The sequence below is a fragment of the Maylandia zebra genome, linkage group LG17 (assembly GCF_041146795.1).
Source record: "Maylandia zebra isolate NMK-2024a linkage group LG17, Mzebra_GT3a, whole genome shotgun sequence".
Lineage (NCBI taxonomy): Eukaryota > Metazoa > Chordata > Actinopteri > Cichliformes > Cichlidae > Maylandia > Maylandia zebra.
In genome coordinates, this window is record NC_135183.1 from 8,195,176 (window position 1) to 8,222,353 (window position 27,178).

General features: G+C 41.2%; 1 protein-coding gene across 10 annotated transcripts in view; it reads left to right on the forward strand.

Annotated features, from left to right (window-relative positions):
• Positions 1-27,178, forward strand: part of LOC101468517 (discs large homolog 1-like protein) — a 112,651-nt gene that overhangs the window by 16,624 nt on the left and 68,849 nt on the right. For 4 of the 10 annotated variants that reach the window (XM_004562104.2, XM_076876218.1, XM_076876221.1 and 1 more), the window contains 2 exons: positions 12,558-12,902; positions 17,430-17,552. The exons of 2 other annotated variants lie outside the window; for them this stretch is intronic. In XM_004562104.2, coding sequence (XP_004562161.1) covers positions 12,558-12,902; positions 17,430-17,552 — 468 coding nt within the window. Of the gene's footprint in view, positions 1-3,389; positions 4,057-12,557; positions 12,903-17,429; positions 17,553-24,095; positions 25,309-27,178 lie in introns of those variants that run through there. 4 more of the 10 variants (XM_004562107.4, XM_076876219.1, XM_012922114.4 and 1 more) reach the window with 4 other exon arrangements.

The following is a 27,178-nucleotide window of genomic DNA, read 5'->3' on the forward strand; positions in this document are numbered from 1 at the left end:
CTAGGTCTGCATGTTTGCATGTGTGATGGTCCAGATGGCTCAGCCATCAGCATCAAGAGCTTGATTAAGGAGTACGCTTTGACTTCTTTGACTTTCTCTGCCCTTTACCCCCCATTTGCCTGCTCCGTTCTCAGACTTGGCATTTACAACACGTAAAACAGCTACACGCTGTTGTGGAGCTAAATTAATTAGTGGTTAATTTATCTGTTAGTGGATCAATTAGTTGATTAATAGAAGAAAATGTGCTGAACTGTGACCCAAGTCTTGAAGGAATTTCTTTAAATCTATTGACTGTCTTTCTGTTAAAAATAAGTTTATCCTTGGACTCAAGGATAAACTTATTTGAATTTCATGGTCACGTATAACAGCCACAAAATATTTTGGCTGTAACTCAAGAACACCGGCACTCAGTTCAAAAGCTTTTCTTTGAAGCTGTGTTGCAAAAAATGATGAAGTGATGACTTCTTTATTATCCAAAAGGTGAGGTCAGAGGTCAGTTTTGCTTTAAATTCACCATTATTCAATACGGGAGCAGAAGTGAATAATATGTTTTTGTGCTTGCTGTCTTTGTCTTTGATGCCCACCTGTTAAATTCCTGCAAATTCTTTATTACATACTATATGAGTCGGCACAGACATGGTTGTAAATTGATTCAAGTAAGTTGGTCAAGTTGAGCGCTGCAAAGCGTTAATTCTGCTTATCTTTTATATGACTGAATTGAATATATTTGCTATTGGTCTGGAATAAAAAACCCTAAACAACTGGAAGTTTTCCCCTTGACTTTATTGGGAAAGTAACAGGTTAAACTGTGGCCACTACAGCGCTAAATTTACATACGTAGGGTGGGGGATTGGCAAAAACTGTGCACAGCATAAGTTGAAGCAGAACACAAAGCTCTTCCTGGCAACTCAGCAGATTTCAGTTCGAGGCCACCTCACTGTTTTTATTTAGCTGATAACAGATGGCATAGCATCCAATTGAAAAATCGCATCGAGGACACGGTTCAAGTTGGTTTCGCTTGTTTACGGTTTCTGCAGGCCATTTTGTAACTTATCTTGACCCAAGCTTCTCCTTCCATGCTGTATCTAACTCGAGACAGACATCAGTCTCATACCAGTTGTCAGTCATAACTGCTCTGTGTTCAGCCATGGTCTTGTTGCTGCTCTCCTCAACTCCAGCTTTCCATGCATGTCCACGGAAATGCAAGGAGTTCCCTGAATGGAGCCAAATACAAACACCAAATACATAGCACTTTAGGTAGAAATAACTACTTTTAACTATAGCGGTTCTGACTTTAATATTTTTTAATATTTATTTAATAAATAGTATTATTAAATGAATATTTAGTTTTAATGGAGTTCTTTACCCTAATATGTATAGTAAACACATAGTAATAGGTAGTGGTTTACATATTTCCCTAAAGGACACACATATCCCTTTGGGGTTGTGCACGGTGTAAAAATATGCCACATCACTCATGCAGAGCGACCTGCTGTGGTGCCTCTTTGTAAATAAGGGAGCAGCTGATAGTAGCTTTGTTTTTGTCACAGAATCAATCAGAACTTTAATAGGTTCTTTAGACGTATTTGTTCATTCATTCGAGTTAAGACTTCTATTCGTAAGATAGTTTTGCAAGGATCTCAGTTTCCACTACATACTAACAGTGTGTTTGCAAGGAACCTGCTCATGTTTACACCAACAATAACAGTAGCCCTCTCTGTCACTGTGGAGATGTACCAGCAATACCATCAAACAGGTTTTTTACAAAAACCCACAGGATTGTCCAGATGTAAAAATTGCTCAGCTGTTGCAATGCAGAATGACGTCATCAAAAAACGGACTGCAACAACAGCTCATAAATGATGAATGTGCACTTGCAATTGTTGCAGTTAGTAGAAGATTAAATAATTGATGCTATGAGCTAAAAAATATCTATATTTCACTGTATTAAAACCTGCTATGACATGCACAGATATGTTTTTCACCTTTCATCCTAGAGCAGCACACACATATGAACAGCACTTCTACTATGTGCTGTTCATTGTCTGATTGAATCAACAGAGTGAACTGAAGCATTTTAACTAGTTTGAAAGTTGCACTTTTTGGTGGTCAGCTGACCAAAACAGTAGAATTCGCTTGAAGTCATGTGATCACTTTAATTCAACAATAACTAAAGTAACATAACCTTGTAACTCTTCAGGACCCTGCACAATACTGTAACATAATAAAAATGAATGATGTTGTATATTGGGACAAGCTTTTTAACCAGTGGTTTAAACCCCACCTTTACCCACCCAGTGGGTTTTTGCCTCAAGTTTGTTGTTTCCACCTTTAGCAGGAACATTTTTAGGAGCTAAATTGTCATTGGAGGCTGTGACTCTGCTCTCGCTCTCAGACATGTCTGGACTTTCATCAGATTACACCTTTTTTTAATCATATAAAACTGTGTAGCATTATTAGTGTGGGCAGTGTGATACAGCCAAAGCCCTACCTGCGATCTGGGTAGCTTGCAAGTAGGAAACCACAAAACAAGATGATGTTAAGACCAACTTATTTTCAGAATAAAACACTTAGATATGAGAACTTTAATATGATTTTTGTGATTCTTATGATTCATCTGTGTGTCAGACCCAAATTTTCACCTTGCCTGCTTCTGCGCTCTGCTTTGTGAGCAAGAGGCAGGTTCATTTTTTATATTCAAATTTTTTCAGCTGTTTTTAGTGTTTTGGGAAATCTGATGACTTTTTTACACCGTGTTTCCTCTGATCCGTGATCACACTGTCACCTGTGGTTTCAAATGGCTCAGTGCCACCAGCACAACAGCGCTGTGTTCAAATGTCAAATGAACGAGTTATTCCAGTGGTATTTCTTTGCATGTATGTATCATGGATTGTGACTCTGGATGATGTAATAACATTGTCTCTGCCTCACTTATTTACTCTTTATGTTTCCCTTATTGTGCAATATTCTATCAGCTCAGTTTTCACTAGCCGTTATAATACTATATCATTTCCTTACTCTTCCTCACTCTGTGCATATAGGAGTGTATGGATGTACAAATCAGAGCATTACTGCAGCAGGGAGAAAGTCAGAGAGGTGCAAAGAGTAAAAGAAATGCAGGGAGAGAGAAGACACATTTTTAATTCTCCGTTTACCTTTGCAAGCAGGTCTCTGCTCTTTCTTTTTTTTCTGTCTTTCTTTCTTTTCCTTTTCGCTCATTGATCTCGCTGTTGAAAGGCGGGCCAAGAGAGGCAGTGGAGCAAACCGAGGGAAAGTGAACAAGGCAAGCAGAGGGAGAGAGAGGGACATCGAAAGAAAGCAAGCAGGAGAGAGAAAGCGAGAGAGTGAGAGAGAAGGGTAGTGTTAGAACGAGAGAGGCAAACACTCACACTGCTCACACTGATAGAGAGAGAGGAGATAGAGGATTGGGACTGCTGCTGCAGAGGAGGACAAGAGAGACCACATCCATACTTACACACTCACAGATGCACTCACACACTCATTCATGCACACACACAGACAGACTGACCCACACATGCTGACAATAACAACATACTGAAAACACACTCACAGACACACATACACACACACACACACACACACACACACACACGTGCTAACATTTTCTGACACACTCACATACATACATACATTTGCTGACACACGGGCAGACAGTGACCATGGTGCTCCCTGCATCCTGACCAGCTATGAGGATTACACTGATGAAGATGATGGGAGCGATGAAGAGCGTGAGGGAGAGGACGCTGGCCTGCCACAGCTGAGGACCGTAGTCAGGCGGTGGGGGGTGGGCAGGGGGTGGGAGGGCAGCAGAGTGGGGGATTGTGGGACAGGATGGAGCGTGGTAGATAGAACACATGCGTGTGCATGTGTGCATGTGTCTGTGTGAGTGTGTGGAGGTGTGTGAGTGTGAAATGTGTGTATGAAGGCTAGGATGCCCCCCAAGTCTGGGACCAGCTAGCTAACGTTAGCCACATGTTGTGCCACTGCAAAGTAGCATGCACCAACAACACCATATCTCTGATGTTTGGATGCAAGGTAGGTAGAGAGCTATGCATGTTTGTGTTTGTGAGTACGGCAGAGTTAGAGGGACACACAGGTGAAGTTATGGACTGTGGGAGAGAGACACTGACTTAGGCAAAATGTGCTGAGAGAGAAGGGCAGAGGTAATGAGTAAGTTTATTAATGGGCTTGTAGGCAAGGTAAACTAAGGTAAGAGTTAGAAGCTGGAAAGAGAGCAAGACAGAAAGCGAGAGAGCTCCAGCTGTGTGTCTGTGTGAGAGAGCGAGAGAGAGAAAGAGAGAGGCAGGTTTGTTTTCTGCTGTCTGATTTGATATTACAAGGTCTACAGGCAGCTTATTACCAACATCTTCCTCTTAATTCCTGATACTGCAAATGTGAGCAGCTAATACGTGCCTTTTCAGTTCATTTAGAGATCACGCATAGTACGCAGGGCCTCATTTTAGACTATCGTATCTAAATGCAGACGTAATTTTGATATCTTTGGTATGATGGTCTGTTACTTTAATTATCATTGAGAATGAGAACTTAATAGTTGGTTTTGGCCTAAAACTTATGATTGTTTTCACTATCTGACTGCTGTTTTGTGATTGATCTTTAATTATTTGCCCAAGTAGCATACTGACCTCATAATATATCAATTTACGGTAACTTCTGAAAATATTCAAAGCTAAAACTGACTTGTCAAGAGCAATCATTAAAAAAGTCTTTGTCCTGTTTGCTGGTGAGGCCTCTCAGCTTACACATTATATTTCTGTTAAAGATTCCCAGTTAAGAAAACATCCAGTAAGTAAAGTGTTACTTCAGGCAGGTCACAAAGTCAAGCTAAGCCGCAAACCCAACAGATCAGCTGATCTCAGTGCCAGCCCACATCAGTCGATGGCCTAAGTGATACACTCCTACACATCAGGATATTACACTTCCGCAATTTCTTGCTGCTTTTGCCAAGTTGATTCTTTAGCTTTCTTACTTATAAAGCTTACCAAATATATAGTTTGCAACCCTATCAGTTGACTTTTCAACATATACCAGGAGCATGAATGTTGACATCATATTTTAAAGTGTTATACCTAGAGATTTTCTTAACGCATCTTAAGCATATAATAACCCTCTTGCACTGCGAGGGAACATCCTGTATTTTCCATGGTGCATGCTGGGACAGCCTCACACACCTGCAAGGCTGAAAATACTTAGACAATGTTATGTGTCCCTTCTTTTGTTTGTCAGTAGAGCTGTATTCTAGCTATTGCTACAATGTTTTAGTTCATTCCTTTTTGAATGTGAAAGGCTTCAGAGTTCATTTCTAATCCATTATTAAATGAATACATTTGTCACCATTATACTTTGTTGTTAGTTACATAACACTAACCTGTGCTAAACGAATAAGCTTGGGCTAAAATTGGCAATCATAGTCGTACCAAGTACTCTGAAACAGTTGAGTGGAAAATCAACATATGAAATATTAAAGCTCCACCCAAGCGCTTCAGGAGCAGTGCTTTGATGTGGAGGAAGTGTTAGTACACTGTGCTGCATCTTTGAATAGTCATTAAACACGCAGCAAACCCCAAAATGGCTTCATAAATGGGTCTGTACACTTGCCTAAATAGTGAAAAGTAGACCTGATCTTGAGAAAGGGGTTTGAGACACAAGGGGAGAAAATTATCAGTCATGATAGTTTTAGTTTAGTTTTATTTGAATGTGAAAAACTTTGAGGCAGTTTATTTTACAAAGAGATGTACGCTACTGCGATTCAAGAAGATGCAGTAGGAGCATTGGTCTTTGAAAGTATTTGTGTGTGTGCATGCTTGGCTTGCTTTTGTACAGTTCAGCAGTTAGGCCATAATAAAGTGTATGGACTTCACTTCTGTCCTATTAGATCACCTCAGTATGACAGCCTGCTAGATAGAGGGAGGCCAGGAGACAACTGTTAGACTGGAGCTTTAGAGAAGGAGCCCGAGTCAACACGGGTGTGGGTGCAATAAGAGCTGTAGTTTTGTCCTCTGGGAGTAAATCTGGACAGGGTGAAAACTGAGTGTATCCTGAGGAGAAGAAGAAAGTTGCACGGTTAGTATGATGTTTCTGAGATTTTAGAAAAACTGTGTTGTTGTAGTAAAGCTTCCATCTTTCAGGTGCAGTTTTCCAAATACGTATACGTGCACAGTATTTGCATATGTCATAATGCATAATTACACTCCTGCAATATTTGGTGATTTGATAAAATTTAAAATAAGATTTTTATTGTTATATTCCAAAACATATATTTCTTTCAAAATATTGAAACATAAAGCGATTTCCCTAATATTTGTCATGTGTAGTTATTCATTTGCTTGTTTACGCTTTGCCTGACCTTCGTCTGATCAGCTGCTTTTTCTGTTTGACATTCCAAACATGTCTTACCAACACCAGAGGGTGGTCAACACAAAAAAACATGTTTGCAGGGTGTTTCTCAGAACTCCTCTTTGCGTTTTAATTTTAATTTATTAATACAGATTCAAATAAATTGGCAAATAGCTAATATTAGCCGATGGTCTATAATAATATAACAAACAGTAGCATCGCAAATAGCAGCTTTTTTGGCCACTAGTTACAGGTTAAATGTTCAAAATTTGTTGGGCTGTAAGTTTGAACACAACAACAGATAACTGAATATTACATGAGCTTCAGATGGGCTTTTGAATGTACCATTCACTTTCCTAACTTACTAAAAGCCTCGAACAGCGATGAGAGATAAGTAATTCCTGCATCAAACAGCCACAGTGTACACAATAGAGCAGAAATCAGTCTTAGAAGTTATATTAGCTTGATGTGGCATCATAAAAACTAGCCAGTCAGCCAAACATTAAGGGACTGCTACAATAGAAAGCATAGTGGTCAACTGATGATCATGCCACTGTAATATATTCTTTTGCCACTGAATAATTACAGAGCAATTGGTGCACAACTATGGAGTCCACCCTTTCCTGACCTGGACTCTCTGTCAACTTACTAGGTCAGGTTTTGGTAAGATGAAAGCAGGACAGTGTCTAATGTTTTGTATACTCACTCCTAGCGTGAGAAAGTCTAACTTTTTTTTTTGCTCTGACCAAAAGTTGGCTGAAAAAAGCAGGGGAACAGCTGATCTGCTTGGGCTAGCCTTTAGCTTAGTCAGCAGCCTGGCCCACTTACAGCGCTTCTGCTTCCATCTGCACCACTTCCTACCTTTGAATCAAAAAGCATCTCAAAATACCTTATAGTTGCATGTGAGCAGTGACTGGCTATTGCTGGCCATCTCAAGCTACCATCTAAAGCTAGCTAAAAGCAAGGGAGAGTATATTTTAAATACATGAACTGTTGCCGCTTTTACCTTGCAAGCAATGTGTCCATTTTGGATGTTGTTTAAGTGCCTGAGAAGATAAATCAAAGTCACCTTAACTAGGTCAGACATTTGAACACATTCAAAATAGATGAATGTGTTCCTCTCTTTCTTTTAAGGCCTGTGTTTTTGCTGGAGACAATTCAGTCACTGTGAAGTCATGCGAGGGAAATCTTCTGTAAAAACATATTTTAATTCTTAGATCACATATTTTAGCTTTGACAGACATTATTGACTAAACAGCAGCTAATGTTACTTTACCTTCTCAGCTGCATGCTTAATTTCATCACGTGTTTTTATTCAGTCCTCCTCTTAATGCCATCGAGGCTTTCAATAGTATAATTTTTGCTTCATATTCATGTTGTTCATAATAATTACATTTTTATCAGAGGCTATTGAAAATATATCAATAGTGTGCGGATAGAAAATCATTTGTAAGCTGTCATAATTGTTGTACAAGCTGAGAAAAAGCAATTTCTTTGACAAATGTATCCATTGATTTATTGATCGAGTAACATTTTGTTTAACCATTTTTCTCTTGCTGCCTTTGTTGATAAATCAGTGTGGTCATCACCTTTTCTCTGGAAATAATTGCTTTATGCTTGATTCCAGTGAACTATTAGAGAGAGAGCGAGATGTGGGAGAAAAGAGAGAAGGATGAAGGCACATGTGTGTGTGTGAGAAGTTCCTTACGGCAGAGGATCCCCTGCTCTTTCATATCTCACCAAGCGTGACTAATGCCTGGCTTTACGCTGCACACATACACGCGCACACACTCACACTCAAACACACACAAACTAACACATAAACATGTACTAGGATGCTGAATCTGCTCCCTATCTAGTCACGTTTTTCTGGCTATGCAAGACTGGCTGACACACTAACACATGACAGTCTCAGTGCGCACGCCTGTCTTTCTGCTTCTGTGTGTGTATGTGTGTGTGGTCAGCGGGCTTTCTGCAGGCACAGTCCTAGTCCTGATTAGGAATGCTCAGCTGCTAATAGCCAAGCAGCCAAAAACCCACACACTGATGTGAAAAGAGACCTATTTGGTGTCTCTGTTCATTCATGCATCCATTCATTCAGAGGTGTTCTTGTGCCATGCGAAAAATAAAAACACAGAATATAGGATTATGACTGAGTATGTGTGTGCGCGAGTGCAGAGGGCAGTAGAGGCAGTGTTGTGACAACAGTTTGAGCCAGAGCCTCTTCATGGTCTTAGCGCCTGGCTGTTCAGACGCTGCTTTCAGGAGCATTCTGAGGCATTTCTGACTAATTAGCAGGAAGATCTTAGCAAGCGCTGGAGAGGAAATGAAATATGCTGAAAGTCTTGAGATCGAGTCAGATCACAACGGTGTTTAGTCCTTATCCTGGTGTAAATGAGGTTAAAGTATGTAAGGGGGGGTGTACAAGACAGGGTGCACACATACACACAGCCTTGTCCATTTGAATTCTCAGAAATTAGCTGATACTGTTCTGTGCTCTCCTGTGAAAAGCAGCCACCCACTCACAGCCTCTGAACATAATATCCAGAATAGATTTGGCATCTTGTTGCTGACCAAGATGGCAGTCAGCTGCAGGGTCAAATGTAGTGATAGTGCTTTAGTGCGCTGATGCTCTGGTGAGCCCTTGTCAGCTAATAGTTGTTATAATCGGTGTGTTAATGTATTGGTTACATTTCTTGAATGAACTAATGTTTAGTCTGTTGAATTAGGAGTATATCAGATTTGATACTGAATAATTCATAGTAACAGTTTTTAACAGTGTGCTCAGATCTGCACAAACTGTCTAAAATACTCTCTTGGGAAAGAAGTTTAATTAGCACTGTGGGCTGTGTAGTTACTGTAGAGTCACAGTGGGAGGTCTACAATAAATCACACAGTCACACTTGTTCCTGTAGTTTACTACGACATTGTATTGACATAGAGCATTATCCAAATGCCCAACCTAAAGCCATTTCTAACCTATCTCCCTCAAACTGTATGGTTATTATTCTGGGTGCCATATATTCATCACCAAAACTTTGACAAGAAGTTTAAGTCTAAGGAAACTCTTAGTGCTTTCTCTTTGCTGTCTTAGCTGCTAAGCTTAGCAGCCTAGCTTATTGTATTCTTATATATTAGTAGATAAAATGTCCCACTCACCTTTTTTTGCCTTTCAGTACGTCAAGACCTCAATGCAAGATATGGTGAGACAGAGTTAAAAGCAAATGCAAACAGGGCTCAGAAAACAACATAACAAAGATCTGGAAAACATATGGGACACAGACAGGCAGGTACACAGTAAAGAGGGACAAATGAAAAGGCACAGCTATTTATACAATGACCACTGAGAGCTAACACAGAGAGTGGAAACAGCTGGGTAACAAGAAAACAAGAAACCAGTGACGACAATCAAGACAGTGAGACAAGACAAAATAAAGACAACTCTCTGTCTCTGTGTAGGTTCTTTGTCATCTATGTCGTTGAAGTCTTGAGAGCTTGAAAACGAAGGCAACAAGGCAACTGGATCTCTTTGGGTTTATTACGGTTTATTCCAAGGACAAAACACATAAACACAAGCAAACAGAAATTTTCTGTCTTCTCTGTCCCAAAATTCAAGAACAGAGATAAAGATTTAGCTCTATTTCACATTTGTGGTACCTAGCTCCTAAATTCTGACAGAGCCTTAACAGGAACTCTCACAATCTTCCTTATTTTCTGTGAGATGTATATCTTTAGTTCTGATTCAGTAAAAGGACTTGATGCTACGATCCCTGATAATGCGTTGCTTCCAATGGAGACAGTCTTGAGGGTTGGCTGTTGTGAGGAAAGGCAGCCCAGAAACTTCACCAACGGGACACATCGTTGTGTGCCTCAACTTCACAGGGTATTTGAGTCCTTCATCCCAAGCTAATCTGCCATTTTTAACTTTCCTTGGTTATGTTTAGGGATTAGAGATCTGATCTAGATTATCTTATTAAAAACTGAGACACATCGTCAGTAGTAGACCTTGAATTCATCGGGTGTTTCGACCATTATCACTAGACACCCTCATCCAAGGAAGCCTTGCCAGGGTTGACCAGGCCCTGGAGTGCGTCACTGATTTATGTTAAATTGTTATTTCTCTTCTACTTTCTTCTGTTTAGTTTTCTACAATTTATTTTCTTCTATCAATTCACTGCAACTGAGAAACAATACTTACCTCTTTAATATTTATGAAGCCTCACTTCTTCACAGGGATAGAAAAGGTGATAGAAGGAAGTAAGAAAACAGTGACAAGATAGGAGAGAGCAGAGAGGAGGGGCGCCCGATCTGGCATCCCACACCTCCCCACCGGATCGGGCTGTACGCTCTCTACCTCACCACTATCACAGCAGTGATATACATATTAAACTTGGACAAAAATAGAAATAATATGGTCAGCATATGTCAGCTGCCAAAAGCATAGGTTTCAGCAAAAAGTGTAAAAGATGTATGTAACTTCCTGGTTTGAAAAATAAAGCCAACACAGAAGTGCAGTACATCAGAAATATTTGAGGGCCAGAATAAATATGTGGAGTTAAAAATTAACACTTTTTAAAGTATTTTGTATGAGTCTTGAAAGACTGCAGCGTTAATGGTTGGTGGAAGTGAACAGAAATGTGCTGACGGCTAAGACCAAAAGCATGTCAGTCAGAAGTAGAGAGAAAATAAGAGTCAAACAAGCGTCTTTCCTGCCCCTGTGGAGGCAAGAATGGGCACATTTAATATATCAGAGAAAACTCTGATATATTAAATGTGCCCATTCTTGCCTTTAGACATGCCATTAGTAAACTTCTCAACTGGTGTATGTCTTGCTATAGGAGCAGTACACTGAGTCTGCATGCAGTTAGCTGCCAAGTAGTCTACCCTGGGAGAGCAACAAACCTCTTAAAGGAGCTTTTCACACTGTATGCAATCCATTCTGACTTCAGTTTCACACCAGGGTTTGGCTCAAGCTGCGAGTCCAAAGCCCATAATATATTATGTGGAACTAGATTCTATTTAGATTATTTGTTTTTGACTTGACTTGCTATATTAGCTGAAATTACTCTGTTATCATGATATGATCGGAGGATTCAGAATCAGAATCAGAATCAGAATACTTTATTGATCCCTGGGGGAAATTATTTATTCAAGTTCCATTTGTCTTGAAGCTTTAAAACCCATTTGTGCCTCTTTATCAGTATCTTCTTTTTGCGGTTGGTTTAGATTTTAACAGCAAAATTAATGAGGGATAAAGGATTTTAGCCAGATCCACCTAATCAGTGTACAGGAGCGTGTCCCTTTTCTTGCTGCTCAGCTGGCTCAGTTTTTACACAGTATACACAAACTGTCATAGATTCAAAAACTAGCAAAGGACCCGGCATCCCTCCCCCACATGCTTCACCAACTCCCTCTGCTTTACTCTTTCCAGTTAGGCAGAAACATCATCAAATACTTTAAAAAAAAGATTAAAAGGAAGCCAGTGAGAGTGTGTGGGAATGTGGAATCAGAGCAAGGAGAGAAACTCATAAGACTTTGTGCAGTGAGAGTCATAGATGTGGAAGGCATAGAGGCGTGATGAAGGTATAGAGCGATGACAAGGATAGAAAGAAACAGTTTTTCCCTGAGGCAGTCAGTCAACTACTCACTGTCCTTATTCAGTTTTGCATCTTATTTTGCCAGCAAACTTCTGTTCTTTCCTCTATATGTGTGTGTGTGTGTGTATGTGTGTGTGTGTGTGCTCACGTTCACATGTGTATGATATGGAAAGCTCAGGAAACAATTACTCCCATGCTGAGTGTACACCTGGACTGGGCCATGTGCTTACACACACAAACTGTACTACAAAAACATCTCATTACACATGCATGTGTGCACGCACACTCGTGCTCTGCTATGCTTTTTTATTCTGGTTGCGGATTTGCACTAATGCTTTCTTCTTTTCCAGCTTTACTGAAGCTTTTCTGCTTCTGAACTTGTCTTCAAACTTAATCTCTTTCTTCCTCTTTTTCCTTTTTTCTCCTCCTTTTATCCCATCTTACTATATTCCATCTTTCCAACCATTTCTGCCCTGTTGCTCCTGTGTCTCTGGGGGTCTTTTCCTTGCCCTTACTTGCTTTTCCTTCGAATTTCCCTCTGGTTTCCTCCCTCCTCGCATTTTTTCCCCTCCATTCTGACTGTAGAAGTATCGGTGTCAAGAAGAGGAAGGGGCATCACCAGGTGCCCCAAAACTCCACCATCACCCCTGCCAGCATCACCAAATGGGAGTAGCCAGAGAGCTGAGGGAAGGAAGTACCCTGGGGAGGGATGGAGGGACCCTGGGTAGGGAGGGAGGAACCTGGAGGAGAGATGAAGGGAGTGCTGGAACCATGGAGAGAGAAAGGGAACGGTCACTGGGGAGGGACGGCTCTCTCGGTCGCCACAATGACCTCCGGGGAGCGGAGCTGGTTCAGGTGGCGGAGCGTCAGCTATCTCAGATTCAACACGTTCATGGATATGTCACTCATACACACATCACGCCTGCTCAGGTAACTAACCCTGGCCGCCTGTCTCTGTGACTTTGACTCTACAACACAGACAAACATAGTGTCATACCTGAAGCTAGCACTGTATATATTCATGCATGAGTCAGTTGCTAATGCCTCACATGACAGCTCAGGATTTTGTCGTGTTTGCAGTATCTATAATGCTTTTCTGTATTTATACGGGCAAAATGATACATGAGCATGAATGCTGCTTTTTTCATAGTTTTTATGCGCTCTTGACTCTGTACCAAAGGGTCACTTCAGACACATGTTGAACCTGATGTTCAAACCAGTTTAAGAGAGACAGCCAATCAGGAGAAAGTTGACTTAAAGGTCATTAAAGAAGGGAGCTGAAAGAGCTTTTTTCAGACAGCAGATGAACTGAGGGGTTGCACCAAGGTTCAGTGTTGTATAAATCAAGACTATTGTCCCTGTGAATCATGCAAAGCTACTCTAGTAAAGTAGGCGGAAGTGAGCATCATGGGTCTCCCTTAATAATTTGGTATAATTCCTATTATTAGGTATATACACAGCAGTGTTTTGTTGGATTGTTTTTTGTTTTTTTCCATTAAGCAACATGTTAAAATTGATTCCAGATTTGCAGGGTGTGGTTCACATTCTGATCACTGTGTGTTGTTAGTTTTCGGCCACAAAACCATTTTGAGAAGGGCTATGCGGTTGTGGCTCACATTAGTAAAATAAACATATTCATCCCTCCAGCCCTGGTTGGTCTTTTCAGTATTTAACCAAGACCACAATATTTTCCAAATGCTTTGAGTTGCCAGAATATGAAAAAGATGTGTTATTCTTCAGCTATTAAAAGCAGATTTTGTTTTAAAAAAGCAGAAAACGTAGTAAACTGAAAGTCAAGATGGTGCACATAAGTGGTCCGCAGGTGCACATGCGCTGTCAAAACAAAAGACACGCACCAGATAAGAAGTTGCAACGCGCGTCTGCGTACATAGGATTTTCTGGAGGAGGACACACATTTGTTTAGAGGTAAAGATGTCAAAGAAGCTCCTTTAAGCAATTACTTTGGTGTTCCTCCACCTCCAGAGAAATGTCAGAAGGAGTCCGGAACGCAAAAGAAGCACGTATTCTCAGAAAAGTGGTTGCAGGAGGTGAGCTGGCATTTGTTTGAAGCCAGCTGTCCCCCTCCAGAAAATCTTATGTACGCAAACGCGTGTTGCAACTTCTTATCTGGTGGGCATCTTTTGTTTTGACAGCGCATGCACACCTGCGAACCACTTATGTGCACCCCTGTCTATAGGAATGTATTGTTGGAAAGCTTGAAGTTTTCAAACTAACCTAACCCAAATATTTACAGCAAAAAAACCTGTTTAATTAGCTGCCATCACATCCCTGATGTTCACTGATATTGTCTAAATTGATCTAATATTACAGTCCTATTGTTGATAGGGTGATAATCCGCAAAACATATTGAGATTTTATTCTGCAATGGGGTCTCATTACTCTACCTTCTATGTTTGGAGCTGATGACTTTCTGTGGTGCTGGTCAAGGTGACGCAGACAGCTAGAAAGGGGAACATTTTCTATGACTTCAGAATTAGATGGGCCTCTTTCGAAAGTACTTAGAAGTCACGGATACTGCCCTAAATTTGCTTTCATGCACAGAGCCTTTCTTTGTACCAGGAGAATACTTTTGCAGAACTGTGCATGCAGGGGATTCAGTCGAATGCTTGTCCCATTTTTTAGTAATGAGGCCCATTACTATCTCTGTTCTGCACTCACTCTGCGTCTGTCTGCCTCCCCCCGCTTTGTCTTTCTTTCCTTTCTGACGCTCTATCGCTCTCACACACACTCCTAATCGCACCGCGTAGCCTGGTAATCTTTTTATTTTGGTTGATTGGACTGTATCTGTCCACATATTAGTGCTCGCGTCTCTGTACTCGCACAGCTCTGAGAGCACACTGTTGTGTATTCTCTAACACACACACACTCGTTGGTCACACTCTATGCATATCCATAATGTATATGCTTTTTCCTTCTGCTCTATATTGATGTTCTGTGTATTGTCAGCTTTACTGGTGTCTGGTAAATTATAATTATGGTCTTTTCATTAAATAGACAAAATTATATGCACACTGATAATGACAAATTACTTCCTATCACATTGTAGTAACGAATGTAGGGTTTTTTCACAAGGATAAGCAGATTTTAATATCACTTCTTCACTTTTCTTAATTCCTTTTTTTTAACTTGTCCCCATCACTGTCGTCTCCCGCACTAATGCATCCTTTTAAAACTCTGGCATGTGTGATTATCAGTTTATTTTAATATATCAAGTCTTTATTTTGTCAGTAGTGGTACTGTGTCTGTCTGTGAGTAAGTTGCGTCCGCTCTCAGTGCTGGCAGCCAAAGCTGAGGAGGATGTGTATTAGTGGGGTGTCACATCTAAGTCATTATATGCTGTAATCTGATTGTCTCTGCACTGACTCAGTTGTCAGTCAGCACAAGTTCAGTATTTGTCCGCTGAGAGATCTTTGGACCAAGCTGAAGCGCTTCATTTTGTCAGCATGATGAAGACACAGTTGTCATGGAGCTCCACCTTGTGGCTGCATGTTCCCTTCTTGTCGTTTTATATTTAAAACTTTTTTTCTGTTGTTGTTGAAATTACACCAATTCTTCTGTTGACAATAATGACAATCATCAATTACTGCATGCCCCTGCAGATTTAACCAAAGAATTTTGGGCTGCCGTTCTTGCTGGATGCCATCTGCACTTAAGCTCATTCCCCTGTGACCTTCTCTTATCACATTTATCTCCATTTACTTTATGGAGATGCATTCGAGGTCTTGATATCCTGGCCCTTACCACAGCATGGCATCATTATCTGCATTATCATCATTGCTTTCTGCAGAGCGGTCCGTTCCGGCAGCTCATCACCTGTCTGTCTGTATAAAATCTGTGATGGGGAACTATGTGTGTGCGTGTATTTGGATATTTGGTTTATTTTGAGAACTTCTGCTCTCCAAATGGTGTGTGTTCATGCATGCATGTGTGTGTGTGTGTGTGTGTGTGTGTGTGTGTGTGTGTGTGTGTGTGTGTGTGTGTGTGTGTGCGTGACCACAGGTGCTGGATCTGGCTTCCTTGTGTATGACAGATGGAGCTGCCATCCTGTTCTCCCCATGTTCACCCCACCACCCCCTCCACCTTTTTTTCCCTTGTCTTCACACATACACACACACACACACACACACACACACACACACACACACACACACGCACACAGACATACTTTTCTGTGTTTATTATCTCTGATTTATTAATATAATATCTTCCTGTAAATATTCCAAGCTCACAATTTATCATACCTCTTTTTCACCATAATTTTAAATTAAATAAACTTAGCACAAAAAGTACGGAAATTTATACAAATAAATTTGATATGATATGATATGATTGGAAACTTTATTTCCCCTTAAATGAAGCCACATTTTTAAGGACAATGCATTTTTGGTTTGAGCAGTGTTGAGTGTGAGACTTGTCAGATCTTGTCTGTCAATGCCAAACAGTTTAATCTGTTCTGAGATTCTGGTGCCATGACTGGTGTACACCATCAAGCCTTTTTGCGCTGGTACATGTGCACTAGAACCTGAACATCTGGAGGAATGTTATGTTCAGCGTTGTTACGTCCAGATTCTGACTACAGCAGTTGGATCATAGTGTCAAAGTGATGGTGTGGGGCAGAATCTTCCTCAATGAAAAAACGAGGCGTGTTCTCACTGGTAGCAATCGCAATGCAGAGATATCAAGAAGAGGCTCTGCAACCAGTGGCAGGTCCCATATCTCCACAGTCTGGGACCGAACTATGTCCTCCAAGATGGCAATGCTTGCCTCCACATTGTGGGATTTATCAGACTAACTGCAGAATTTGTGAATGGAGAGGATGGAGTGGCCTGTCTGCAGGTCAGACCTCAACCCCACTGAACACTTGTGGGATCAGCTTGGCTGTGCTGTTTGTGCCAGAGTGACCAACACAGCCACACTGGTTGACTTGAATGCTGGTCAAGGAATGGGATGACATCCCACAGCGGGATATGACTGAGCTGATGACCATCATGAGGAGCAGGTGCCAGGCTGTTGTGTGTGTGGCAAGTTTTTCATTGGCACAACCCACAAATGCATTTTCTTTACAAATGTGGCTCCATTTCAGGGGAAATAAACAGGCTTTCAACAGCATAGGATTTTGTAGCCAATAAACATTGTTACAACAAAGAAATAATCCACCAAACACAAATTTCTATACTTTTTTTGCCAAGTTTACATTAATGATCATTGACTATGAATGAGATTCAGCTATTTTAATTTCCATTGAACACAGATGTGACCATTCGTACTTTCTGTTTTCTCCCTTTGCTTTGCACAACCATCATTAAGAAGGAAATATATTCTAGATAAAAGTATATGTCGGTCTTACACCTGTGCAATGATCAGAGCGCAGTGCACCTAAACATATTAGTTTGTATGCGTGTCGAACTTTGTTGAGCTCATGTCTGTACATTGTAGGTAGAATCACCTGAGGTTTCCTTTGATGACGAGGCGTGGCCTCACCCAGAGGGAGAGAGGCTGAATGAAGTCCCAGCCCCACCTTTCTCCTCTCTCTATTCTCAAAGTCACGCCTACTACCAGGTAATCCTGGCATGCGTTCGTAGCTTCATTTGTTTGTGTTTTTGGTCGTTTCTCATTTGTAAACTTCCGATTAAATGAGCATGCAGGTTTCTCTGCGTTTCTGTGAGACACATCTGCAGAATGTCTTCACTGTACTGGGTGAAATTCAAACATCGTGTTTTAACAGTGCACAGAAACTTTGTAAGGTGTTCCATGCAGCATTTAAACATTAACAAAATGTTAGTAAGTCAACGTTAATAGGATACTCTGTGCGATCCCTGTGTGCAATTACTGCTACAGTGCCAGAGGTCTAAGCAGCAGATGGCAGAAGGAATGAAAAGTGAGCATGTTTATATTTTTAGAAAAAGGGCCACAACTGGAGGGGAGGCAGTGTGGAGGGATTGGACCATTTTAATGTTATCTTTAAGAAACGACACGACTTCTAAAGTGTGTCTTTGATGGTAGCTATACCTTATAACATAATTAATTTTACAATGATATACTTACTTTGCTGGTGTTTAAAAATGCTACATGTAGTACCTTTAGTAGACAAATCTACTCAAACTTTCTGTGCTGCATTCATTTCTTGAAACCACAACCAAAACATTATGTTGTTTTGTTTCTGTGGACCATGTAAAAAATGTTTGAAATGTTTCTGTGATGGTGCCCACTTGTGTTTGCACACATGGTCTTGCATGGATGTGGCGCGAGCACATATAGTCTTCTGTGCAACTGCAGTGTCGATATGTAATCATGCTCTTTACGATAAATTGTAGGTTATAACCCATCTTATCTACCCCGTTTCATGTCACCCATGTTAAACTTGCTGTGTCTGTATCTTGTGTGCTCATTAGAATGCAGTTGGAGGAGCTCTGTCAAATCTCCAGTTTGAGCTCCTTTCAATGCATGTAGTTACAGTTTGTGAACTGCAGGGGGCAGAAGAGGCCTCCCAAAGTTCACAGCTGTTCAGGGTTATGCCTTCACAAATTAATATCTGACTGAATTCTATTCATCAAACTGTTTAATATGATTTGGCGACTGAATGTTGGGATAATGGAAATGCTTTTTATCAATACTGACAAAGCTGCTCAGCAGTTTGTCGCTGAATAGAGGGTAAGAGCAGTCGTATAATTGACTTTGCTTTAAAAAGTCTCTGGCAAACCGTATATCTATTGCAGAGACTGAAAGCAGTGGAACATAAAAAGCGTTTTGCTCTCTGTGTTGAACACACAGACTGTAAGACATACATGGTGTACTCAGAAGCTTCAGTGGCTCCTAGTCATTAAGCTAATGCAGATAATTAGGCAGGAAGTAAAGACAGAGAGGGCCAGTGATGGGAAAAAACGGGATGAAGGGAGAATTATGGGCAGACAGACACAGAGCACAGATTTGTTGCTGGATGTTAATCAGCCTGTCAGTCAGCCAATTCATTCCTCTCCAAACAAACTCTTTTTCCTTTACAGTAATAGTAATTAACATTGAGTAAGACGTCCGCTCACTGTAACATTTCAGGGATGTTTGCTTCACTGTGCCGGTCCGGCCGTTTAACGCACAGCCTTTGTCTACCTTCAGGGAGAGACCTGCCGCTCAAACTTAATCCCATTTCTAAGTGCTTAATAGGACAACATCACAGAAGTAGCTTGCCCTTTCTGCTAGATTCTCAAAAAGTTAGTTATTTAAACATTTGGAGCTTACAGATTTGATCCTCCCTATACTGCCACCCTCTTGTGCTCTGCTTAATTAACACTGATGTACTTTGCTCAGTGTTGGTACGCAGCCATGTAGCTGAGTGCAATTGCATCAGCCCACAAGGTAATTTAATTTTCTAAACTGCAGTGTTTTTCTAAACGAGTATGAAAAATAGTGAGCCGGGCCACCTAGCTAGTCATATCTGACTGAAAATAGCTGTTCAATGCTTGCTGGTCACAAGGAAATGAGAGATCATCAAGTCCTTAAAAGCATTAAAGTGGAACTGTGCAGTATTAAGATTCTCGTAATTTTGTTAGTACTGAATGATAGCTAGAGCTGGCAGTCATCGACTTAATATAGGTAGGACACAAGGGCAACTGGCATGTCTAAAGGGCAACATGTGCACCCTGTACAGAACGGCCCTGTGAGACTTCACATGAGTTAACAGCAGTTGTGAAAAATGCTTTTCTCTGTCTGCCTTTTGATGCTAAGCAGATATTGCTCTTTTAAAAAATGCCCACGTGCTTTGTCACAATAACAACAACACTGTAAACAATAACCGTCAAGTTTTGGGCCAAACAAAGAGCTGAATGATGCTAAAAGGTTCTGAAGAGCTGAAGAGGGAAATCTGATGAATTGACATGTCACTATGACCATAACCTTGAGCTGATAGTTATTTGAATCGTCGTCATTGTCATATTGATTGTTGTTGCTTTAAATCACAAACTTAGACCGTGCTGCGTAGCAAAAAAAAAGCCAATCCTGACCTCAGTCAGAAAAGCCTAAATATCCGTCTTGGCCTATTGGGACTCTCTTTTTGCTTGGGTTTGTGCTTGTCTATGCTACAGTGTTTTATGTCCATTTTTTTATATACCCAGCATTTACAAGGAAAGCTTGACATAGCTCTGCAAAATTCTCCTTACCAGAATCGAAGAGGAATCTAATGGAAGAGCTGGTGAGGAGCCAAAATGCTTAGGAACCACTGCACTATAGATCTGTATGGCGCCTGCTTTACAGTCCTTCTGACTGCATCATGGTCCCTTTACGGCTGTAGACAATGTAAGATAATACATATTAGAGTTTGACAGAGAGCTATCTACAAGCTGGCTATTGCAATGTGAGAACAAACAGTGCAGAACTGCATTTCAGGTGTTGGTCTGTGTCCATGTTCCAAATGTATATTCATTCTTTAGAGAACATGACAGCACTTCTATGGGTCCTGTTACTAGTTCAGAAAGTCTAGAAAATTCTGGGTTACTGTGCTTACAGGGTCATCCTGTCTAGAGTCTGTTGAGCTGGGACAGAAAATAGGTTCTAGGTCATTCAGCCAGATCAGTAGGAGAAAATAATTTGTTAAAAAAAACAAAAAACAGTAAACACAGCATTTGTACACGAGGCTATCTATCACCAGCCTGGCCTACCTGTAGAGGACAGAATGGCAAATTTGGCTCTCTCAGCAGGCGAACATTAAACATGCATGATGTGTGCTTTTATTTAATTGGTTCTGAAATATTAATAGAGTTGGCATTCACTTGCTGACATTTGACTGGAGAGAGAGAGGGAAAAAGTGAAAGAGAGAGAGACACACGCACATTAAGGGTTGTGATAGGGACTGTGTGCTACAGAAATAATGCTGTGTCAGCTGACGTGTGTGTGTGTGTTTTGTACTTTGTGTTGTAGTGGCTAGTTGCAGACAGTATGAGAAGGTGACCAGGGGAGTCTAATAATATGCCTCCAGCGTTAATTCATGCCAGTTATGAGGATAATATGCTTTAACTGAGTGTTTGCACTGCAGGCGGCATGACTGATTTGGCGCTCCACACCCTCTGATAGTGGGTAATGCAAGCGGCTGAGGTTCCATCAGTGCAGTGTTCTGCAGATATAGTTGTTTTACGTTTGTGTTGTGTGTGAAGTGTTAAATTTCTGCTATCAGTTTTTCTTTGTAATGTTCTTAGACAATTAAAAACTTTTTCATAAATAGAATATTTCCTTAAAAAGGTTAGAGGTCTTTATTTTTCTCAACTGCAAAATGTGACAGGCGTATATTTTAAACTGGCTTTTATTCATGACTTCCTCTAAGACGTGTAATTAATCATATTTGGCAATTTTCCACAACAGAAAGTTGATTTTTGATTTCTGCATGATGCTGTTAACACAAATGCAACACTTACTGTTTCTAAATAAAACCCTTCAGTGTTTCAGTGGAAGAAAACACTTAATTTGGTCTCAGTGACATATGCAACACAGGCCCAATAGGAAAGAAAGAATGAAACTCAAAATGAATGAGCAGGAATGAGTCAAATTCAACAAAGAGCATATAAGTACGCATATAGAGAATTTATTAATTTAAAGCAGTATAAAACTACAAGCATCCACCTTATATTGGAAGCACCAGAGGTTTATCTGCTTTAATATTGTGGACTATAACTGGGCCTGCCTTTTACTTCTTTGTGATATATCTGTATCAGAGCCCTCTTCATTTGACTACCATTTCTTTTTTAAAAATGGAAAATAAAGTTAAGTTAGCATAGTGCTACTTTGACTTAGCAATGTTAGACAAAGGCACAACAATAAAGCACAAGAGTCTGATACAGAACGATTTTGTGAGAATGCACTAGCGCCACAAACTTCACATCAACATGTTAACATGCTCACAGTGATGATCCCAAAATGCTGAATTAGCAACTATTATGCTTGCTTTTTTATTCTGGGGATTTAGCGTGCTGATATGAGCAAATTAGCAATAAGTGCAAAGTATCCTTTTGGCATCTCCAGTTCATGTACACCAGGGGTCTCAAACTCAGAGAAGCGGCGGCCCGCTGCTAGCACCGTCATCTCATTGGATGGAATCATGTTAAAGACACCTCTGGTTAACATGTCGGGTTCTGTGTCGTAGCCGGTAGCTAACTAGCTTTACTGTCTAGGTCAACTTTGCTAGCAAGAGAAAGACAGAGGCGTTAAAAGGCTGCTCCAATGGAACTTTATTGTTTAGGAGGCAGCAAACACGGTGTGCAGTCAAGTCTTAACAGTGTACTTATAACTGGGCTCGTCAGGCACTCTACACTGGCTGCACTGGTTATTATTATATTTTACATGCTTTGATCTCTCGTCGGTAGAAAAATTTTCGACTCTCCTGTTTCTCCCTCCCTCACGCTTGAATGTAGCCTCCTGGCCTGAAAAGTTAAAGAGTGTTTAGCGTGTGGCTACCATGTTACTGACAAGAGGCGAATATTGGGTGAAAGTGAAGTGTTTGTAAAAAGTCAAGACTCAAGGCTTCAAAATAATAGTGCCTTTAGTTTACTGTTTCCATCTTTTATATACAGTTTATATTATGTACTGAGCCCAATCTGGGATCTCTGGTTTTAAATTTATTTATTTATTTTTTGCTGTTTGGTTGATTTTAGGCACCAAAGCTGCTTGGCAATGTTTATGTAAAGACTGGGATTTGGGTTAAAAGAGAGAAGCTACCTACTGAAATGTTAACTGCTCAAAAAAATAAATAAATAAATAAAAATACTTTGCAGTGTTCACAGAAGTCCCATGCAATTTAGGGCAATTCAAGTCAGATTTAGAGCGATCCTCTATATTTCACACTTGGTCTAGGATCCATCTTAGACTCTGAAGAAGCCTAACAAATCTCTGAGATATCTGTTCAGATCTTAGGAAACAACACATTAGTCAGCCAGCACCAGGTGTATTTCAGGAGTCTCAAAGCTGTTACTATAGTTACTGTTCCCTAGGAAACACAGGAAAAGGCTGTGACAGGGGTCCCGCTCCACCTGTGGCTAATCCTCTAGGAGGCTAATCTTGCTGTGTAGGCTAACTGTATACACCAGAGATAGAAGTCCACATCACTTAGGATGAGTCGGCTTTGTTGTAAGAGGGTCAGTCTAACCTGTGTACGCCCATCTTTTGTTTGACCTTTGACCCAGATGTGCCAGCCAATTTTAATGCATGCTAAAGTCTCTAGACTTCCATGCCATGCTTCAGGGATGCTGTGAGGACACTTGTTAGCCTGCTTGTCTTGCCTCTCTCCTGTCTTCTCTTTTCTTTTATCTCAGTTGGTGCCCAGCAACAGCCTGTTGTTTTCCATTCTGGAGTCATGCTCTATGTGTGTGTGTGTGTGTGTGTGTGTGTGTGTGTGTGTGTGTGTGTGTGTGTGTGTGTGCACGTGCATTAAAGAGTGAGTGCGAGTGTGTGGGAGAGCTGGGTGCTGCAGTGTCTGGAAACAGCCTCAGGAGAAGATCTGTCTCTTTCTCACACATTAAAAAAGAACCAACATCACCTCGAGCATGCATGTACTTCAGCGCACACACTCGCACTGGGAGCATACCTGTTATTACTGTGCCTTAGTGTCTCTCGGTTTCCAAGATTGTCTCCCCCCCCATCCCCCCACCCACTCTCACACACACACACAAAAGCACACAGACACCTCAGCACACCTACACACACAAACACACAAACATTTATCTCGTTATCTGTCTAGCCAGTGCCAGCGCTCACCGTATTCTTCGGTGGCATTCAGCTTTCTTTCCACCGTGTCTCCTCCTCACACTGCAACAGGCATCTTTGCATATGTGTGTACATATATGTGTGAGGGTGTGTGTGTATTTGGAGTATGTGTTATGTGTGAATGTACTGAGGGGGGTTCTGTTATTTCATTGGCTGGCTGGAATGTAGGGGCGTGGCTTGCACCAGTAATGATATCTAACAGTGGGAGAGAGAGAGGGAGAAAGAGAGCGAGAGAGAGAGAGAGAGAAGGGGCATCGGGTTGCAGCTCCAATAAAAGACTGGAAAAGACAATTTGCTGAAAGATAAGCGTGCGAGAGAGAGAGAGAGAGAGAGAGGAAGAAACAGACAGGGTGGGTGGGGGTTAGGTAGGAAAAGAAAAGGAGACTGAATAATGTACTGAGTGAGAGAGACGAGAAGAGAGAGAGAGACGGAGAAACAACTGAGATGTAAGAGAGAGGGGAGGAGAAAGAGAAGAGTTGCAGAATGATTCCAACCATCCACCTACTTCAGATGCTCTTCTTCTCGCCTGCATCCTTCCACCTCCCTCCTTTCATCCGTTCAGCCACCCATCACTCCCTCCCCTGCTCCTTCCATATTTAATGGGAGCACACACAGTGACAGCAGGGAGATTGACTGGTCATCTCCTTGGACTCAGAGAGAAGGCGGGAGGGAGGGAGAAAGAGGTGGTGGGGTGGAGGAAAGACAGAGGGAAAGAGTGAACTCCCTTAAATAATCAATCTTCATATCCTTGTGTGCCTGGCCCATACACCCCCTCACTTTGTCTTGTCTCTGAGGAGAGGCAAGAACGCAGCTGAGGAGAGGAATTTTGGATTTCCAGAGATGTGGATGTTGGACCTTTCTCCTGGCTAGAGAGAAGATGGGATGATGGACCAGTTGATGGAGAACAAAAAAAGACGGGCAGATGGATTAATGGGTGGACAGACACACAAAGAGCCTGAGAGACAGACTCACGCTTCAACTCTAAGTGGACCCTGTCTACCTGTCCTGCACTTTCTACCTCCTCCTCATCTCTCCTTCCACCAGCTGCTCTGTTAATCCTGAGCTAAAGAAGATAAAAGGGACATTATTAAGAGAAAACTTCGGAAGAGGAGATAAAAATATCCACAAAGGCAGCATCATTTTCAGAAAGTGTTGCAAGAAAAGGGAAGCTGGACTGTATATTTAGACAGGGACACTGTGAAAGCGATGAGTGACAGATGAGAGAGACTGGAGATGAAGCAGCAGAGAAGCGTTACCACCTGAACTCAATCTTGTCTGTCAAAGGGAAGATCAGACAGCAGAGACGATGAACTATATTTTTGGAAACAACACCCTGTACCCTCGCAGTTCGAGGGTAGGCGGGGCATCCGGGGGTCAAGGGGCGGGCCTAGGTATCAAACAGAAGCTGGGGCCCAAGCGGGGCTCCTCGGAGGAGCTGGCACCTCCCCACACCTCCTCCCCCTCCACCTCCTCTCCCGCCTCCTCCTCCCCCTCCACGTCCTCCTCACGCTGGCAGCAGCTCCTTATGTTCTTCTCCAGGAGGAATGCCTTCACTGACTGTATCACTGCAAGCCAGGTAACACACACACCTCAACCTGTGTGTGTATGCCCGCTTGTGTGTGTGTTTGTGTGTGTTGTGCTTTAGGGATGGTGGGAAGCATGAAACCTTACCTGAGTTTTTGTTGAGTGTGTGTGTGTGTGTGTGTGTGTGTGTGTGTGTGTGTGTGTGTGTGCCATTATTTAGCTAACATTCTCCAGTTTCAGTTTCTTAGCCAAAAAACAGGGAGGCAGCGAGGGGCAGCTTTAAACTGAAGCTGAAGCAGCACTCTGTTTATGGTAGAGATTTTGATAATGTTGTCATGGAAATGAGCCCTGGCATAGTGTACAAGACCCAGAGAGCCGGTGTGTTGCCATGGCAAAGCCATCATTTAGCTGAGCAGTCTCCTCACTGCAAGTCTACAGTGAAATGAAAATCTTAGCACTGAAGGTGTGTGACTGACCTGATGAGAGGCATCACTGTCACCCCATGTGTAACGGTTCATTTAGGACGTTATTATAAAACGAGCCATAGGAAGTCTATCCGTGTTTGTGAATTATATACAAGTGAAAGATAGATGATGTTTTTTAAACTGCCTTTATAGCACTTTATTTAGGGGCTGGTGTTGAGCTGGTGCATTGAATGTAAGCAAAAGTAGACAAGTTGAGCATCATCAGCTTTAGGGGACAATTAACATTTTTTAAGGATTCTTTACAGTTGTCAGATTTCTTGGGACAGAGACTTCAGGGACATTTCTTGACATATCTTCACAAATTCATATCAGATGTAAATAAGAATACTTGTGAGACTCTGTCCAGATTTTCTCAAGAAAATATCATAAACCGATCCTGATTAGCTGTCCTATCTGATTCTGAGGTCACATAAACTGAGGAGAGAACTTTCAGTCTTTGCAGAGATATGTAGTCTCAAACTGCTCTTGTTTGTATATTTACTTGTATAATTCCCCTGGGTTCATACTTGATCTTTCTGGTTTTAAACGACCTCTGAATACTTAAGTAAGTAGAATATTTTGTGTTTTTTATGTTATCAGTGCAGTGTTAAGATAAACTAAATAACAACATATAAATAATGCATCAGTTGGTTCGTAATGACCGGATTAATCTATAATTCTTATAGCTGTCTTCTGGAGCATATATATCCTCTGTCCATCCATCCATCCTCTTCCACTTATCCAATTCAGGGTCATGGGGGGAGGGGCAGGCTGAAGCCTATCTGAGTTGACATGAGGAGCGAAAGGCAGATTGCATCCTGGATAGAGCAACATCATTAATTTAATCAAATTTTACAATTGTTTTACACATTTTTGTACCAAACAGTGTGAACGCAGTTATTGTGGAGAGTGTGCCGGACTGGACTGTACCTTCAAATTTGTACCTAACTATAGTATGATGAGACTGCCATTAACCCAGCTGTAAACCCTGCTTTATGTCCAGTTAGCTGTCTAGTGCTTCACCACTTTATTGAGTTTCCACATGCTGAGTCAATAATGCTCATGTAGTGTGGAAAAATGGAACAAATGTGAACATGCATGATGTACATTAGGATCTTCCAGATGTTGAAATAATTTGCAGCAGCTGACTTTGGTAATTTTCTATTTAGATTGTTCTCGTCTTTTTTAAGCACCACCTTTTGAAACCCTTTGTTTCCACAGTGTTATGCAATCTATTTTTATCATTACATTATGCAAAAATATAAAGAGACATTTAGGCCATTCTCTACTTTGCATGAATGTTTTGGATGTTGCTTGTTATTGATATCAGATTTTTAAATGGAGGAAGCTGTGCCTTCCACTCAGCATCTCTTGCAGATATTAGACTAGTTTTCTGAGGGGTAAAATAGCTTGAAACATCAGAACATTAGGAAAGTGCTGCAGATGTGATGATGTGAT